The sequence below is a fragment of the Salvelinus fontinalis genome, chromosome 4 (genome assembly GCF_029448725.1).
Source record: "Salvelinus fontinalis isolate EN_2023a chromosome 4, ASM2944872v1, whole genome shotgun sequence".
Classification (NCBI taxonomy): Eukaryota; Metazoa; Chordata; class Actinopteri; order Salmoniformes; family Salmonidae; genus Salvelinus; species Salvelinus fontinalis.
Window position 1 is genome coordinate 29,959,078 of NC_074668.1, and position 20,031 is coordinate 29,979,108.

Below are 20,031 nucleotides of genomic sequence, written 5' to 3' on the forward strand. Positions count from 1 at the left end.
GGGGGGGGGGGGGGGGGGGAGTTTACATACACCTTAGCCAAATACATTTCAACTCAGTTTTTCACAATTCCTGACATGTAATCCTAGTAAAAATTCCTTGCCTTTGGTCAGTTAGGATCACCACTTTATTTTAAGAATGTGAAATATCAGAATTATAGTAGAGAGAATGATTTATGTCAGCTTTTATTTCTTTCATCACATTCCCAGTGGGTCAGAAGTTTACATACACTGAATTAGTATACAACAACAATTTACCTACCTCTAGGCGGATATACTGTCACGACTTCGACCGAGGCAGGCTCTCCTTCCCGTTCGGGTGGCGTTCGGAGGTCGTCGTCACCGGCCTACTAGCTGCCACTGATCCTTTTCTCCCCCTCCCTATGTGTTTATTGGGCGCACCTGTTTTGTATGAGGGTTAATTAGTTGGGCTTATTTAATCAGCCGGCATACACGTTTCTTTGTGCGGGATTGTTTGTTTGTAAGTGGTGGTGTTTGTGTCATGCATCGTGTTTGCTGTACTGTTTTCGTATTCCCCGTGTCTGGGGTTGTTTAAGTGGTCACCCAGTGTGTTAGTTGGGTGGCCTAGTTTTCTACATGTTCATTAAAGAACAATTGGTTATTGCACCTGCTGTTGCCTGCGCTTGACTTCCACTCCGACACCCAGGCCTTACATATACATATTTATTTTGTTTGTCATTCTATTGTTTTTCATGGAATTTTTGTGGTAATTAAATATAATTTATTTAGCATTTAATTCGATTTGTTTTTCCAGATATAGTTTTACCAGCTCCATGTATTCTCAAATTGAGTAAAGTGAGCTGCTATCTCGGGCTCCCCCAGCACTACACACCTGCTCGGCACACTGTCCTACACTTTACTTATCACACTCTCTTAACTATATAGCATCTGATTAGTATTAAAGGTGTAACTGGGCTAGTGCAAGTCAACCACTGAATGTCATGCAACCTTCATTAGAACTAATCCATGCCGCCATGCACTGCTCCGCCTCACTGGCTTCAGCGCCTCTAGTGGGAATGACCCTAATTGGGTAGAGCAGAGGGAGACAGTTGGCATGTATGTTTAATAAGGGCTTGTCTGTCTACACCTCTCCCTATCTCACGGACCCTTTAGAGGGATTGCTGTAGGTCCACAAGTGCAGGTCTCAGCAGAAACCCCTTTCTATATTCTTTTGTTTCTTGAGCAGAAACCATTTCTATTTTCTTATGCTTCTCGCTCTTCTTGCCATGTTGTCATGGTTACTGTCTGTGCTACAGTCCACCAAGGTATGCATCTCTGCTCTGTCACCAGCATCAGTTGGACTCAGTAATTTGCATCTCAGCCATTTGTATTTACCATAGTCTTTAGATATACAGTGCCTTCAGAAAGTATTCAGACCCTGTGACTTTTCCACATTTAGTTATGTTACAGCCTTATTCTAAAATGGATTAGATAAATAAAAATCCTTAGAATTCTACACACAATACCCCATAATGACAAAGGGAAAACAGATTTTTCGACATTTTTGCAAATGTATCACAAATAAAAAAACAGAAATATCTTATTTACGTAAGTATTCAGACCCTTCTCTATGAGACTCGAAAATGAGCTCAGGTGCATCCTGTTTCCATTGATCATCCTTGAGATGTTTCTACAACTTGATTGGAGTCCACCTGTGGTAAATTCAATTGATTGGACATGATTTGGAAAGGCACACACCTGTCTGTATAAGGTCCCACAGTTGACAGTGCATGTCAGAGCAAATAAGGTCGACGGAATTGTATTTAGAGCTCCGAGACAGGATTATGTCGAGGCACAGATCTGGGGAAGGGTACTAAAACATTTCTGCAGCATTGAAGGTCCCCAAGAACACAGTGGCCTCCATCATTATTAAATGGAAGAAGTTTGGAACAGTGATGCATGGTGGTGGCAGAATCATGCTGTGGGGATGTTTTTCAGCGGCAAGGACTGTGAGACTAGTAAGGATTGAGGCAAAGATGAACGGAGCAAAGTACAGAAAGATCCTTGATGAAAACCTGCTTCAGAGTGCTCAGGACCTCAGACTGGGGCTAAGGGTCACTTTCCAACAGGACAGCGACCCTAAGCACACAGCCAAGACCATTAAGAAGTGGCTTCGGACAAGTCGGACAAATATTTGATACACTGCCGATTTTGCAGGTTTTCCTACTTACAAAGCATGTAGAGGTCTGTCATTTTTTATCATAGGTACACTTCAACTGTGAGAGACGGAATCTAAAACAAAAATCCAGAAAATCACATTGTATGATTTTATCATTTCATTGCATGACATAAGTATTTGATACATCAGAAAAGCAGAACTTAATATTTGGTACAGAAACCTTTGTTTGCAATTACAGAGATCATACGTTTCCTGTAGTTCTTGACCAGGTTTGCACACACTGCAGCAGGGATTTTGGCCCACTCCTCCATACAGACCTTCTCCAGATCCTTCAGGTTTGGGGGCTGTTGCTGGGCAATACGGACTTTCAGCTCCCTCCAAAGATTTTCTATTGGGTTCAGGTCTGGAGCCACTCCTTAGTTGCCCTGGCTGTGTGTTTCGGGTCGTTGTCATGATGGAAGACCCAGCCACGACCCATCTTCAATGCTCTTACTGAGGGAAGGAGGTTGTTGGCCAAGATCTCGCGATACATGGCCCCATCCATCCTCCCCTCAATACGGTGCAGTCGTCCTGTCCCCTTTGCAGAAAAGCATCCCCAAAGAATGATGTTTCCACCTCCATGCTTCACGGTTGGGATGGTGTTCTTGCGATTGTACTCATCCTTCTTCTTCCTCCAAACACGGCGAGTGGAGTTTAGACCAAAAAGCTCTATTTTTATCTCATCAGACCACATGACCTTCTCCCATTCCTCCTCTGGATCATCCAGATGGTCATTGGCAAACTTCAGACGGGCCTGGACATGCGCTGGCTTGAGCAGGGGGACCTTGCGTGCGCTGCAGGATTTGAATCCATGACGGCGTAGTGTGTTACTAATGGTTTTCTTTGAGACTGTGGTCCCAGCTCTCTTCAGGTCATTGACCAGGTCCTGCTGTGTAGTTCTGGGCTGATCCCTCACCTTCCTCATGATCATTGATGCCCCACAAGGTGAGATCTTGCATGGAGCCCCAGACCGAGGGTGATTGACCGTCATCTTGAACTTCTTTAATTTTCTAATAATTGTGCCAACAGTTGTTGCTTTCTCACCAAGCTGCTTGCCTATTGTCCTGTAGCCCATCCCAGCCTTGTGCAGGTCTACAATTTTATCCCTGATGTCCTTACACAGCTCTCTGGTCTTGGCCATTGTGGAGAGGTTGGAGTCTGTTTGATTGAGTGTGTGGACAGGTGTCTTTTATACAGGTAACGAGTTCAAACAGGTGCAGTTAATACAGGTAATGAGTGGAGAACAGGAGGGCTGTAACGTCAGATTTCCTCCTCTTCGTCTGAAGAGGAGGTGTAGCAGGGATCGGACCAAGACGCAGCGTAGTTAGTGTTCATCATGTTTAAAAACGACAAAACCGTGAACACTACAAAAATACAAAATAACAAATGTGTCAAAACCGAAAACAGTCCTATCTGGTGCATAGAACACAAAGACTGAAGACAACCACCCACAAACCCCAACACAAAACAGGCTACCTAAATATGGTTCCCAATCAGAGACAATGACTAACACCTGCCTCTGATTGAGAACCATATCAGTCCAAACATAGAACCGTGAAAACTAGACACACAACATAGAATGCCCACTCAGCTCACGTCCTGACCAACACTAAAACAAAGAAAACACAAAAGAACTATGGTCAGAACGTGACAAGGGCTTCTTAAAGAAAAATTAACAGGTCTTGGAGAGCCGGAATTCTTACTGGTTGGTAGGTGATCAAATACTTATGTCATGCAATAAAATGCAAATGAATTACTTTAAAATCATACAATGTGATTTTCTGTATTTTTGTTTTAGATTCCGTCTCTCACAGTTGAAGTGTACCTATGATAAAAAATTACAGACCTCCACATGCTTTCTAAGTAGGAAAACCTGCAATATTGGCAGTGTATCAAATACTTGTTCTCCCCACTGTAAATGTGATATTTCAGTTTTTTTTTAATTTTTACAAATTAGCAAACATTTCAAAACTGTATTTGCTTTGTCATTATGAGGTATTGCATGTAGATTGTTGAGGGGGAAAAAACTATTTAATCAATTTCAGAATAAGTGTTACGTCCGTCGTTAAATGAAGACCAAGGTGCAGCGTGGTAGGCGTACATTTTCTTTAATTTTTAAATGTTCCACCAAAAACAATAAACAACTCAGCGAACGTAAAGCTAGGAGTGCAACACCTGCAACACAAATAGACAAGATCCCACAACAGAAGGTGGAAAAAAGGGATGTCTAAGTATGATCCCCAATCAGAGACAACAATAGACAGCTGCATCTGATTGGGAACCATACTCGGCCAACAAAGAAATATAAACATAGATTTCCCACCCTAGTCACACCCTGACCTACCAAATAGAGAATTTAAAGGATCGCTAAGGTCAGGGCGTGACAGTACCCCCCCCCCCCCCCCCCCACCCCCCACCCCCCCAAAGGTGCGGACTCCCGGCCGCAAACCTGAACCTATAGGGGAGGGTCCGGGTGGGCATCTGCCCTCGGTGGCGGCTCCGGTTCGGGACATAGCCCCCGCTCCCTACGCTGATCCCTCCGCTTCTGTGGAACCATACCGTGGATCGTCGCCAGCGACTCCAGACCGTGAATCGTTGCCGGAGGAACCAGACCGTGGTTCACCGCAGGAGGCTCTGAACTGGGAACCACCGCTGGAGGCCCGGACTGCAGATCGTCGCCGGAGGTTCTGGACTGAGATCCCCTGCTGGAGGCTCTGGACTGCAGCTCGTCGCTGAAGGCTCTGGACTGCGGATCGTCGCTGGAGTCTCTGGACTGCGGACCGTCGCTGGAGGCTCCGGACTGGGGACCGTCGCTGGAGGCTCCGGACTGGGGACCGTCGCTGGAGGCTCCGGACAGGGGACCGTCGCTGCAGGCTCCTTGCCATGGATCGTCACTACAGGCTCCGGGCCATGGATCATCACTGGAGGCTCCGTGCCATGGATCATCACTGTAGGCTCCGGGCCATGGATCATCACTGGAGGCTTCGTGCCATGGATCATCACTTGAGGCTTCTTGCCATGGATCATCACTCGAGGCTTCGTACGTGGAGCCGGAACAGGTCTCACCAGACTGAGGAAACTTACTGGAAGCCTGGTGCAGGGAGCTGCCACAACACGTCCTGGCTGGATACCCACTTTAGCTCGGTGAGCGTGGAGAGCTGGCACGGGATGCACTGGGCTATGAAGGCGCACTGGAGGCATAGTGCGTAGATCCGGCGCAGGATATGCTGGGCCGTGGAGGCGCACTGGAGGTCTGGAGCGTAGAGCTGTCACAACGCGTCCTGGCTGAATCCCCCCTGTAGCACGGCAAGTGCGGGGAGCTGGAACAGGCCGCACTGGGTTGTGCTGGCAAACTGGGGATACCGTGCGTAGAGCTGGCGCAGCATATCCTGGACCGAAGAGACACACCGGAGGCCAGGAGTGCTGAGCCAGCAAAATCCGTCCTGGCTGAATGCTCACTCTAGCACGGCAACTGCGGGGAGCTTGCACAGAGGGCACCGGGCTGTGGATGCGCACTGAAGGCATGGTGCGCAGAACCGGATAACACGGTGCTTGACCGGTCACTCGCTCCCCACGGTAAGCACGGGGAGTTGGCTCAGGTCTGAAACCTGACTCCGCCAATCTCCTCGTGTGCCCCCCGCAAATGTTTTGGGGGGGCTGCCTCTCGTGCTTGCTTCGTTGAGCTATCTCCTCGTCTCGTCGCCGTTCCACTTTCGCTGCCTCTATCTCCTCCTTCGGACGGCGATACTCCCCGGCCCTTGTCCAGGGTCCTGCTCTCTCCAGGATTTCCTCCCAGGTCCAGTCCTCCTGACCACGCTGCTTGGTCCGTTGGTGGTGGGATCTTCTGTTACGTTTGTCGTTAAATGAAGACAAAGGTGCAGCATGGTAGGCGTACATTTTCTTACATTTTTAAATGTTCCACCAAAAACAATAAACAACTCAACGAACGTAAAGCTAGGAGTGCAACACCTACAACACAAAAAGACAAGATCCCTCAACAGAAGGTGGAAAAAAGGGCTGCCTAAGTATGATTCCCAATCAGAGACAACGATAGACAGCTGCCTCTGATTGGGAACCATACTCGGCCAACAAAGAAATATAAACATAGATTTCCCACCCTAGTCACAACCTGACCTACCAAATAGAGAATTTAAAGGATCTCTAAGGTCAGGGTGTGACAATAAGGCTGTAACTTAACAAAATGTGGAAAAAGTCAAGGGGTCTGAATACTTTGAAGAATGCACTGTAAATGGTTTTATTAAAATAGTACAACAGAGCACATTCTGTGTCACTGTTTGCCATAACAACCACAGCACTATCCTTGGATGGTGTATCCAACACCTCTGTGGCCATATTTGACTGTGGGGAGTGTGGCTTCATCAACAGGGATCTGGGATGCCATGACAGAAAGTTATAGCCACTTCAACAGACTCAGCCTGCCCTGCTCTAACCCCAGGGGAAAGGCTGCTCTAAACAACCTCCATCCAAACCCCAGCAAGCACCTCCACCTCAACTAAACATTACCGGCCAAACTGTGTGTGAGACAGATAAATGGTGTGTGCTTGTATGTGTGTAGGCCTATTGTGAACATTTTGATTGATGATATAACATTTACCTGTTATTTCGAACAGAGGAGACCATGATTATATCTGTACTGGAACCCAATGTAAATGTGTGTGTGACTCATATGTCTCTGACTGTATCTCATATGTCTCAAACTGTTACAGACCTATATCCATCCTGCCCTGCCTAGCTAAGGTCTTCGAAAGCCAAGTCAACAAACAGATCACTGACCATCTCGAATCCCACCGTACCTTCTCCGCTGTGCAATCCGGTTTCCGAGCCGGTCACGGGTGCACCTCAGCCACGCTCAAGGTACTAAACGATATCATAACCGCCATCGATAAAAGACATTACTGTGCAGCCGTCTTCATCGACCTGGCCAAGGCTTTCGACTCTGTCAATCACCATATTCTTATCGGCAGACTCAATAGCCTCGGTTTTTCTAATGACTGCCTTGCCTGGTTCACCAACTACTTTGCAGACAGAGTTCAGTGTGTCAAATCGGAGGGCATGTTGTCCGGTCCTCTGGCAGTCTCTATGGGGGTACCACAGGGTTCAATTCTCGGGCCGACTCTTTTCTCTGTATACATCAATGATGTTGCTCTTGCTGCGGGCGATTCCCTGATCCACCTCTACGCAGACGACACCATTCTGTATACTTCCGGCCCTTCCCTGGACACTGTGCTATCTAACCTCCAAACGAGCTTCAATGCCATACAACACTCCTTCCGTGGCCTCCAACTGCTCTTAAACGCTAGTAAAACCAAATGCATGCTTTTCAACCGTTCGATGCCTGCACCCGCACGCCCGACTAGCATCACCACCCTGGACGGTTCCGACCTAGAATATGTGGACATCTATAAGTACCTAGGTGTCTGGCTAGACTGCAAACTCTCCTTCCAGACTCATATCAAACATCTCCAATCCAAAATCAAATCTAGAGTCGGCTTTCTATTCCGGAACAAAGCCTCCTTCACTCACGCCGCCAAACTTACCCTAGTAAAACTGACTATCCTACCGATCCTCGACTTCGGCGATGTCATCTACAAAATAGCCTCCAATACTCTACTCAGCAAACTGGATGCAGTTTATCACAGTGCCATCCGTTTTGTTACTAAAGCACCTTATACGACCCACCACTGCGACCTGTATGCCCTAGTCGGCTGGCCCTCGCTACATGTTCGTCGTCAGACCCACTGGCTCCAGGTCATCTACAAGGCTATGCTAGGCAAAGTGCCGCGTTATCTCAGTTCACTGGTCACGATGGCTACACCCACCCGTAGCACGCGCTCCAGCAGGTGTATCTCACTGATCATCCCTAAAGCCAAAACCTCATTTGGACGCCTTTCCTTCCAGTTCTTTGCTGCCTGCGACTGGAACGAATTGCAAAAATCTCTGAAGTTGGAGACTTTTATCTCCCTCAACAACTTTAAAAATTTGCTATCCGAGCAGCTAACCGATCGCTGCAGCTGTACATAGTCCATCTGTAAACTACCCACCCAATTTACCTACCTCACCCCCATACTGCTTTTATTTATTTTACTTTTCTGCACTTTTGCACACCAGTATCTCTTCTTGCACATGATCATCTGATGATTTATCACTCCAGTGTTAATCTGCTAAATTGTAATTATTCGATTTATTGCCTACCTCATGCCTTTTGCACACATTGTATATAGATTCTCTTTTTTCTACCATGTTATTGACTTGTCTATTGTTTACTCCATGTGTAACTCTGTGTTGTTGTCTGTTCACACTGCTATGCTTTATCTTGGCCAGGTCGCAGTTGCAAATGAGAACTTGTTCTCAACTAGCCTACCTGGTTAAATAAAGGTGAAATAAAATAAAATAAAATAAAAATATGTCTCTCATATGTCTCTGACTGTAAATGATTCCTTCATTTAGATATGTTCTCCTGCTTAACAGCTTGTTGGGTAAGGAACAATCATATGCTGGTCATATGCATGTAAAAAGCTTCATCAGGATGTTCGGGTGGTGTTCTGTCTCTTTAAGCTGTAGAGGGGGTTTCCAGGCAGCCATTACAGGAGACGGACCTGGTGATAGACACCATAGCGGTGGTGAGGATGAAGGTGGTGGCTGTGACTGGGGATGAATATGGATGAGAGGTCTAGGTTCTCCAGAGATGGCTGTAGTAAGATAGATGCTATTCCCTGAGTGCTCTGGAGGCAGGTGGAAGGATGTCCAAAGACCCCCACAAGCTCTGCTGACAGGAGCCGGCCATCACTCTAATTAATATTTTCACTTCTGCAACGCCTAACAGGGGAGAGAGATGTGGTGGTAGTGTCTGACTCATGGAAAGCCTAACGAGACACTGTATGCTTTATTTATGAGAAGTGTGTGTGTGGTTTGGCTTTAATGTTATTTGGATCATTGTGATTTCTCTGCTTAAAGCATTGCTTCTCTATTCTACACTTCACTCTCTCTCCATTCCCTTGTTCTTCTCCTCTCTCCCATCCCACTGCTGTCAGTGAAAGATGGAAGCTGTAAGAGCCGTGGGGAAATGTTGCAATGGCAATGCCTGCCACGCAGATGTGATACAACAACAAATACGATCAAGATCCGTAAAGAGTCCTCCCAGCAGTATCGGCCTCACCTACTACCCAATTCAAGAACACTATGAAGGCAGTATGGAATAGAAGCATATATGATTCCGTGTTTCAGTGCTATATTTATTGTAATTTCAGTCTATGCTTTTCAGTTTGCTTTCTAACATTTGTTTGATCTAACAAATATCAAGGATGAGAGGAAGCTCTTACTAAATAGCAATTCCAAGTGCCTTGTTGAGTAAGCACATTCGCCTTCATCCAGTGCTACCAAGACATTGATTGTTACCTCCTAGTAAAGTGGGCATCTGATGAAATGGTTTAAGGGTACGTCTTTGCCGGATGACCTGACCTTGTCTCGTCAAGTCCACCTCCTGCAGACAGTGATCCTTATCCCATGTGGTCCCAGGCAGCAGATCAATAATCTCTGCTTTTAACCCACACCAATCAATGAAGAACCACAGCCTTGCCAAAAGCTGAGGTTAGGGGAACAGGAGCATAATATGGTGGAGCAGAACCATTTCCCCCCTCCTTGGTTTAGTTAATTCATCTAGGAGTTTTCTGGACTTTTTGTTCTCAACAAACTCTGTGCTAAAATATCTTCACAATCAAATATCTATTCTATAAAGTCTGCCAGTATAGAAATATGAACCTGTACAGAGTTTTCCAATACCATGCACACAGGATCTATCTGGCTGTGTTAGATTTAGACCGCTTGTAATGATTAACGAACAGATGGCTGAAATGACAATACATGATACGATTCATTTTCTATGCTTATATGAGACCATGATGTTTTAATACACTTGACATCTTTGAGATTAACTACAGATGTAGGATGTTAATTTGATCACCCTGTTGCAGGATAACTTTTAATTTATATTACTGTATTTGAGGTTTTAAAATGCTTCTGGTATTTGTAATTTCCACTCTGAAATTTCAACTTGATTTTCCCTTACGAAAAATGTACAGTGCCTTTGCAAAAATATTAATTCAACCATTTGGCATTTTTCCTATTTTGTTGCATTACAACCTGCAATTTAAATTGATTTTTATTTGGATTTCATGTAATGGACATACACAAAATAGTCCAAATTGGTGAAGTGAAATTTTCAAAATTACTTGTTTCAAAAAACAGACAAAAAAAATAAAATAAAAAGTCCATGGAAAAGTGGTGCGTGCATATGTATTCACCCCCTTTGCTATGAAGCCCTAAATAAGATCTGGTGCAACCAATTACCTTCAGAAGTCACATAATTAGTTAAATAAAGTCCACTTATGTGCAATCTAAGTGTCGCATGATCTGTCACATGATCTCAGTATATACACCTATTCTGAAAGGCCCCAGAGTCTGCAACACCATTAAGCAAGGGGCACCACCAAGCAAGCGGCACTATGAAGGAGCTCTCCAAACAGGTCAGGGAAAAAGTTGTGGAGAAGTACAGATCAGGGTTGGGTTATAAAAAAATATCTGAAACTTTGAACATCCCACAGAGCACCATTAAATCCATTATTAAAAAATGGAAAGAATATGGCACCACAACAAACCTGCCAAGAGAGGGCTACCCACCAAAGACCAGGTGGACGAGGCAAGGAGGTCATTAATCAGAGAGGCAACAAAGAGACCAAAGATAACCCTGAAGGAGCTGTGAAGCTTCACAGCGGAGATTGGAGTATCTGTACATAGGACCACTTTAAGCCGTACACTCCACAGAGCTGGGCTTTAGGGAAGAGTGACCAGCAAAAAATAAGCAAACATGTTTGGTGTTCACCAAAAGGCATGTGGGAAACTCCCCAAAAATATGGAAGGTACTTTGGTCAGATGAGACTAAAATTGAGCTTTTTGGCCATCAAGGAAAATGCTATGTCTGGCGCAAACCCAACACCTCTCATCACCCCGAGAACTACATCCCCACAGTGAAGCATGGTGGAGGCAGCATCATGCTGTGGGGATGTTATTCATCGGCAGGGACTGGGAAACTGGTCAGAATCGAAGGAATGATGGATGGCGCTAAAAACAGTGAAATTCTTGAGGGGAACCTGTTTCAGTCTTCCAGAGATTTGAGACTGGGACGGCGGTTCACCTTCCAGCAGGACAATGACCCTAAGCATACTGCTAAAGAAACACTCAAGTGGTTTAAGGGGAAACATTTAAATGTCTTGGAATGGCCTAGTCAAGCCCAATCCAATTGAGAATCTGTGGTATGATTGCTGTGCACCAGCGGAACTCATCCAAATTGAAGGAGCTGGAGAAGTTTTGCCTCGAAGAATGGCCAAAAATCCCAGTGGCTAGATGTGCCAAGCTTATAGAGACATACCCCAAGAAACTTGCAGCTGTAATTGCTGCAAAAGGTGGCTCTACAAAGTATTGACTTTGGGTGGGTGAATAGTTATGCACACTCAAACTTTCAGTTTTTTGTATTATTTCTTGTTTGTTTCACAATAAAAACTATTTTGCATCTTCATAGTGGTAGGCATGTTATGTAAATCAAATGATACAACCCCCCCAAAAATCTATTTTAATTCCAGGTTGTAAGGCAACAAAATAAGAAAAATGCCAAGGGGGTGAATACTTTTGCAACCCACTGTATCAACCCCTAAAAAAAGGTCCATTAATTATAATCCACATAATAATTCACATTTCCTGTTGCTGTAGGATTATTTTCCAGCTGTAGCAAACTGGCTCAAATTAAGATACTTCCTTCGTATGTACAGTGCCTTTAGAAAGTATTTACACCCCTTGACTTTCCACTTTTTGTTGTGTTACAGCCTGAATTTAAAATGGCCTACACACAATACCCCATAATGTCAAAGTGGAATGATATTTTTTTTTTATGTTTACAAATTAATAAAAAATGAATAGCTGAAATGTTTTGAGTCAATAAGAATTCAACCCCTTTGCTATAGCAAGCCTAAATAAGTTCAGGAGTTAAAATGTGCACACATAATAAGTTCCATGGACTCACTCTGTGTGCAATAATACTGTTTAAAATGATTTTTGAATGACTACCCCATCTCTGTGTCCGACACATACAATTATCTGTAAGGTCGCTTTAGTCGAGCAGTGAATTTTAAACACAGATTCATCCACAAAGAGCAGGGAGGCTTGCCAATGCCTGGCAAAAACAGGCACTTATTGGTAGATGGGTAAAAAAGCAGACATTGAATATCCCTTTGAGCATGGTGAAGTTATTAATTACACGGTGGATGGTGTATCAATAACCCAGTCACTACAAAGATACAGGCATCCTTCCTAACTCAGTTGCCGGAGAGGAAGGACCCCACTCAGGGATTTCATCATGAAGGTCGCCAATGGTGACTTTAAAACAGTTACAGAGTTTAATGGCTGTTATAGGAGAAAACTGAGGATGGATCAACAACATTGTAAATACTCCACAATATTAACCTAGTTGACAGAGTGAAAAGAAGGAAGCAATTACAGAGTAGAAATATTCCAAAACATGCATCCTGTTTGCGACAAGGCACTGAAGTAATACTGCAATACAAAGTGTTATGTTTGAGGCAAACATAGTGGTGGCTACATCATGATATGGGTACGCTTGTAATCGTTAAGGACTGGGGAGTTTTTCAAGATAAAAATGAAATGGAATGGAGCTAAGCACAGGCAAAATCCTAGAGGAAAACCTGGTTCAGTCTCCTTTCCACCAGACACTGGGAAATGAATTAACCTTTCAGCAGGACAATAACCTAAAACACAAGGCCAAATTTACACTGGAGTTGCTTACCAAGAAGACAGTGAAAAGTCCTGAGTGGCCGAATTACATTTTTCACTTAAATATACAGTACGTGAAAATATAGGGTAAGACTTCCAAATGGTTGTCTATCAATGATCAACAAAAAATTTGATAGAGCTTGAAGAATAATGGCCGAATGTTGCACAATCCTGGTGTGGAAAACTAATTTTTTATTTAACTAGACAAGTCAGTAAAGAACAAATTCTTATTTACAATGACGGCCTACCCAGGCCAAACTCTAACAACACTGGGCCAATTTTGTGCCGCCCTATGGGACTCCCAATCATGGCCGGTTTTGATACAGCCGGGATTCGAACCAGGGTCTATAGTGATGCCTCAAGCACTGAGATGCAGTGCCTTAGACCGCTGCGCCACTCGGAAGCCCTAGTGAGACTTACCCAGAAAGACTCACAGGTGTAATCACTGCCAAAGGTGTTTCTACAAAGTATTGACTCGGGGTTGTTAATACTTATGTAAATTTGATATTTATTTATTTAATTTCCATTAAATTTGCTAACATTTCTGAAAACATGTTTTCACTTTATCATTGTCAGCTATTTTGTGTAGATGTGTGAGAGAAAAAAATATATTTAATTCAGGCTGTAACAGAACAACATGTGGAATAAGTCAACGGGCATGAATTCTTTCTGAAGGCACTGTATGTCCAATTATGAATGTGTTCATATCTGCATGTTTCTGACATGAAGGGAGTTGATAAACCACATCACTGTCAAAGACTGAGGTCTTAAATTGTCAACTTGAAGGGCAATCCAGGAGAATAACCCACTGACTGCCAGACAGACACGTCTGGGCTCAGTTTAGACAGGATGATTGAAGCAGTCAAACAACTTGCTGACATGTCTTGTCTTCTGCTCACAATTGAGTTATATTCTACTCTGATCCTTCCTATAAGATTTGCCAACAGGCCACCAATTTCTTGGGCAACAAACTTTTTGCAGCAATTACGTCACTTTTTTTTCAATGCATCATTTTAATATTTTCTTGTCAATGAAAGCTTCATCTTTAATTTTGATAGATCTAAAAATCATTCCCCCAAATTAATCTATAGGTACAGTATATATTGTATGTTCTTGTACCATGACAGGGAGTAATATTTTCATTAAGGCAGGTATTGAAGTGGAAAGAATAGTAGGACTGCATTGGCATACACATTGTCACCTCTACTTATCGTTTGTGACTAGAATGGCTTCCACAGAGCGGCAGCAAGGTTGCACTCTGGCTGCACTGCAGAGCCTCTCACTGCCAGTCACGCTCCCTCACATTAGGCTGGCAGGGACTGATGCAGCCTCATAAATACAAACACATTCCCCACACCGACCGACCGCCTGCCTGACTGATCGACTGCAGGAGGCCACACCAATTAACGCATGGAGCAGCACAACTATTTGCATACATATTAAAGTGATGCCTCAGAAAAATACAAAGAGGGAGAGGGAGAAAGTGGAAGAGGGAGATGGAGCGAAAGAGAGGTTACGCAAACAAGGCTTAAATCAAATATGCAGGAGCTAGCTAGCATCGCTCAGGAATAAATCTGCATGCTTCCACAGGCGAGCTAGAGAGCCCCACTTGAACAGTGAAGTGACTGACTGTCAGAGATGCACATGGTCAAGAGGACACCCTATAGAGCACCATGGTATTGATCACAGTGTAATGTCAAAATACGTAGAATGAAGCCCCTTAGAACAGTGAACCATTGTGATGGCTATGCTGATTGGCTGAACTAAGCCAAGGTGACTCTACATGTGAGAAATAAAACAGCGTGTCCAGGCAGTGTGGAAAATATGAAAAATATAAATGTACCTCATTTAGCAATGGAATCACCTCAGTTCGTGTTGTTTCTGGCAGTGTTCAGGCAAGGAAGCTCAATGTTCTTAAAACACAATGTACTGGTCTAAGAATTGGGAGTACTGCCATGCTGTGTTTTCCCTGCTGTGTGTGTGGGAGTAGTATTCTACTTGTTGGACACCCTTGAACCCTTTTTCCTGTTTTCCAGTCTGAGCATGGGGCAGGGAACCAGACCATTCTGTACAGGTGATCCTATGCACAGGAAATGGAAAACTGTGGAGGAAACTAGTAACAGGATATCTTGGGAATAACATAAAGGGTATAGTGAGAAAGATCTGAAACACAAGGTTGATTTATGTAGCCTCAGAAAAATCCATTGCATGTGGTTTGGAATGGAGTGTTTTCTTTCTTGTTCTCGCTGTGGGCCGTGCACATACAGAACACACAGAAATATTTTGTCTAAAGCTTAAGCTCTGTGGAAAAAAAGCTCAATTTCCAGACTTTTTACTGATTTCTCCCCCTTTCATAGCACGTGTGTTAAATTTAACATATGTTTTCATGTGTGAATGAATTGAATTACATACATCTGTTTCCCACATGTAACATCAAAGAACATTCTATAGTACAATTGGATCATACTGTATCTCCACGTTACGTGGTAAATAAAGCTAAATCCAACCTGTCCATTAAGTTTTCCTTTTTATTTTGAATGGATGCAGCGTCGTATAGAACCTATGCCATTTTCAACACACCTTGCATACTGTATATTTAGCAGTGACTGATGGTAAAACTTAGGTATGTATTATGGTTCAAGGAGGTGTTGGCTCCATAATGAGCCAACAGCAATACATTTTATTCCTATTTTATATTAAGATGGCTAGCAATCTCTTATGGGTTACTGACAGGGTAACATTTGCTGTCTTCGTTAGAGTTTTGAAATGGGAGTGTAGCATTAACAAAGTGAAATTCTGGCAATATACAGTATCAGGTTTAAAACTGGCTATTCAATTTGCAAGAATTATTCTATACCTGACTTTTCTTTTTCTTATTGTAACCTTGCATTTGCATATGTAAATATACCACGCTTGCTTGGTGGTGACAATTGTATGCATCTTTACTGGTCTACAGCCTCATTCCTTTTTTCCCCTTTCAGTACCTTCCCTCTTCCCTAATACACAGAAAGCAGTTTGCAGACTGCATTGCAGGGAATAGAAATGGTCTGCTTGCATTTTACAAGTTTATAGAGTTATATTAAAGCAATGAGCATCTGCTTGGTGAAATGTATTTTGTTGAATGATATAATTTATGAAATTCAAAGATCCAACATTAATTAGTATACTTTTACCGTTCCCATTCTCTTTTAACAGCCTTGAAGAGAATAGTGTTGAGACAAAAAAAGTATTTTGTCACGCTTATGAATCTATATCACTTGTGATACACAAGGTGTCACCAAAACCCCAAACTAGTACACTCTGAGACTATTTTCTCTGTTAAAACCGACAGAAGCACTGCATTGTCACTAGCTGCCGTTTCTCCGTCTTGCTGATCACTAATTTCTGAAGCCCATTCTTTCTCACTGAGTAAATTGAGGCTACTTGTCTACTTCCTTGCATTGTTTCTCCTTGGTTTGACCATCGAGCTGTTTGAACAAGTAATGGAGTTATTATCAATTGTGCTAAGGGCAAGTAAAGTAATTAACATGTTATAATATGGACATTTTTATACTGCTGCTTAAGTTTAAAATACAATCTGAGTGCTTATGCATCCTTTAAATGACAATATTTAATTTATTTTAGTTAGTCAAGGATGGCACACAAGACGGGTGTATCGCTGCAGGCCACATATGCGCATTAGCACCACTGTAGATGTCTCTCTGTCTGCCAGAGATGGTGACATGGTGCTAAACATTTGACCTTCATCCTGTTATATGCGCCACTCTGACAGTGATGTTAACTGTGTGCGGCTGTCATAGTTTATGTGCCCTGACTTGACATTTGCAATGTCAGTGTCAAAAAAAGGAAATAAATGGCCGTGGATGAGATTGAGCGCTTTCACTCATTGCACAGGTGCATTCAAGTTTTCTTATTGGGTATTTTCTTTCATTCCTATCTTTTACTACATTTAAAAACTCCAACAACACTGACTTTAGTATAATGGCAGTATGCTGTATGGTTCTCACGATGCCTCCTTCTTTGCCAGTGTGTTATATTTGAAAGATATTTGAGTCATCAACTTGTGGGTTGGGGAAATCCCTTGTGTCAAACTTCAAAGAAAGCAATAATGAGTCACACTCATTTGAGTCCCTCATTCTGGACCCATTGAAAAATACACACCCAAACACTGACAACAATGCTACACTGACAGACATACCATCACACATGACTACCAAGTTTACAAACAGTATTATCAGGCCATAATAGCCTTAAAGATGATTCTTTATTTATTATTTTTACCTGAGTGGTTAGGCCTACCTCTATTACTGTAACCTATTTGGCAGAACATGAACGCAGTGTGCAGGTGTGCTGTATGATGTCAGCTATCTGTCTACTACCAGCAGATGTGCAGTTCAGTTGGCTGATTAGTCTATCAACAGGGAGCTTTCCTAACCAGACATAAATGCTTAGTGACAGAGAGGTTTCCGTGAATCACTGGGACTTTATGACATCACCTCCAGGTGCACATGAACTGATTCATCCCTAACCTGTGTGTGTGTGTGTGTGTGTGTGTGTGTGTGTGTGTGTGTGTGTGTGTGTGTGTGTGTGTGTGTGTGTGTGTGTGTGTGTGTGTGTGTGTGTGTGTGTGTGTGTGTGTGTGTGTGTGTGTGTGTGATGAGTTGAAATGGTAAGTCATTTAATGAATTTAAATGTTTGAAGATGTACTAAATAAATAGCAATACCAGAAGTACAACCAGTTTCCACGTTTTATCATTGGGGAGAAATGAAGGCCTACTTATGCGTAATGCGCAATTGTGCATCCTGGTACGCTTTTGGCACACATATATTTGAATAGTAGCGAAGAACCGCCTCTCCCTCATTGGCCAGTACAAACTATAAGCCGAGGCAAAAAAGTCAGTCTTTGACAACGCCGGGGTTTCGTTGGTGGAACCCGTGATGGGGAGGAACCTATGTGAGATGTCTTTAAATTGTTCACAGCAAAAATGGGCGTAAATCCATGCCCATACCCAGAAAGCATGAGAAAGCATGTTCAGATTTTCTCCACGAATTTACTTCTATAATAGGCAAATTACTTATATTTTTACGTCCAGAAGACAGTCTATTTTATTCACTAGAGTAGGTGACAAATAGAAGTGTACATTTATTATCATGGCGTGTGCAGTTGACGCACAGAATTTGATCTCTATTTCTTTGCGGAAAATACATAACTCCAGAACGCAGAGAGGAGGTATCAAGCTCCACAAGCACTTGCTGGTCACATATGTGCTGAAAAACGCTAGAGATTTTTACATGAGCATGGAGTTTGCAGAAATGTATAGCTACCTACAGCAGAACGGGGAGATGAGGACGGTCTGTGATGAAAAGCAGGACTCTTTTGAAATGACCGGGAACTGTGAGGATCTAGCTGGTGAGTTTTGCTGCAACTACACAGGGGATGTGTTGGACACTTACCACTGCGCAGCGCCACAATCGGCTTGCCACCCAGCAATGGTGCCCGAAGCGCACATCCAAACGGCACCTGCCTGTTTCATGGCTCCTGTCTGTCAATGTGACTCTAACCTCAAGTACTCGGGGGTCTGCTGGGACTGTTATGCGGAACCTTACACAGCCAACCGGGACATTCCTGTCTCAAACACACACAACCAAAAGACTGTATTGGACTTGGACACACATGTGGTGACTACTGTCGAGAATGGATATCTCCCCCCAGACTACTGCGTGTCATTAAAACAACATGGTCAGGGCCCGCAAAGTTCTCATAAGAAAAGAAAAATTGATTCAAGTGATGCTTCTGATTCCGATTATCTGTCAGACTTTGTGCCCATGTCATGCAAACGCATTAGGTCTGATGACGTTTCTTGTTGTAATTCCGAACAACTGGACACACCGAACATCTCCAACCTCATGTCAGTGTTAGGCTCGGGGTTTACTGAGCTGTTGAACTGGCAAACGGACGTGGAACAGGTAGTAAACGGACAAACAAACTGCTGTAAACAAGCACTGGCGGGCAGCGGTGCATGGACTAGAGCAATTGAGGCTTTTTGATTGACACATTTTACATTTTTCTACAAACCATTGGTGGTCCCAAATAAAATAGACAATTGATATACTTAACACTGTTCTGCTCTTTTTCAATTTAAAAGCTGTTGAACTCAATTTAAATTGTACTTTGGGGAGAGGACTCGCGCAATATGTGCAATGACCTATAGCAACCATTGATTGCTGATGCTATGTATGTCTATTGGCCATTTAGAGGCTTTGAAGCCACGGGCCGGCCATATTGGCATTCCCCAGTATGTGCAGTCCTCGGTAGCAATTAATGGAATTTTACAGCATTTCATTTAAATGTTTCAAGGGAAAATTAAATGTATGTAAGTATTTTTGTTGTTGTATTGGGGACAGTAACATTAGTAATGTCCCAAAAATTTGACTTTAAGGATTTTTTTTACATCTTTTTTTATTTTGAATGTGTATCTTACATGAAGGTGTCTGTAATAAAATACATGTGGCAAACGAATGTGGGCAATAAATGCAATTATATAGCTTCCAAAAAAAAAAGTTTTTACACTGGTGGGGGAGTACCAAGATGGAGGTACGGTGGCTTCAACACAGCGCATTCAAATTGTATTCTAGTGTGTATATGTAATTCACTGGACATGGAGCTTTTTCCTGCACCATGTTGTTGCCTTCATGTGCCTTGCATGCCTTGCTCAAATGTGTGATGCAGAACCAGCTCCACCATGCGATGATGGAAAAGAACTACACCAATTTATTGCCAAATGCATTTTGATAACTCCCGTGAAATTATAAGAAAATTAGCAGGTGTGTTATGCATTTCATAGACCAGTATAGGCTGTTTTAATTAGGCCTGTAGACCAAGTACATTTTTGTGTAATGATGTCTTACACTATTTCTGTACCATCATACTTAATTATGGCACTCTACAAAGCAAGGGACTATAATTTATTTGTAACTAAATACATTTATTTGCA

The 20,031-nt window shown here is 43.1% G+C and overlaps 1 protein-coding gene across 1 annotated transcript; it reads left to right on the top strand.

The window, feature by feature from the left end:
• The first annotated feature begins 18,013 nt into the window (after positions 1-18,013).
• Positions 18,014-19,556, top strand: LOC129853495 (immediate early response gene 5-like protein). Its single transcript, XM_055919603.1, has one exon. It carries the CDS (start codon positions 18,188-18,190, stop codon positions 19,082-19,084), a length of 897 nt encoding a protein of 298 aa, XP_055775578.1. The 5' UTR covers positions 18,014-18,187; the 3' UTR covers positions 19,085-19,556.
• Positions 19,557-20,031: the final 475 nt, after the last annotated feature.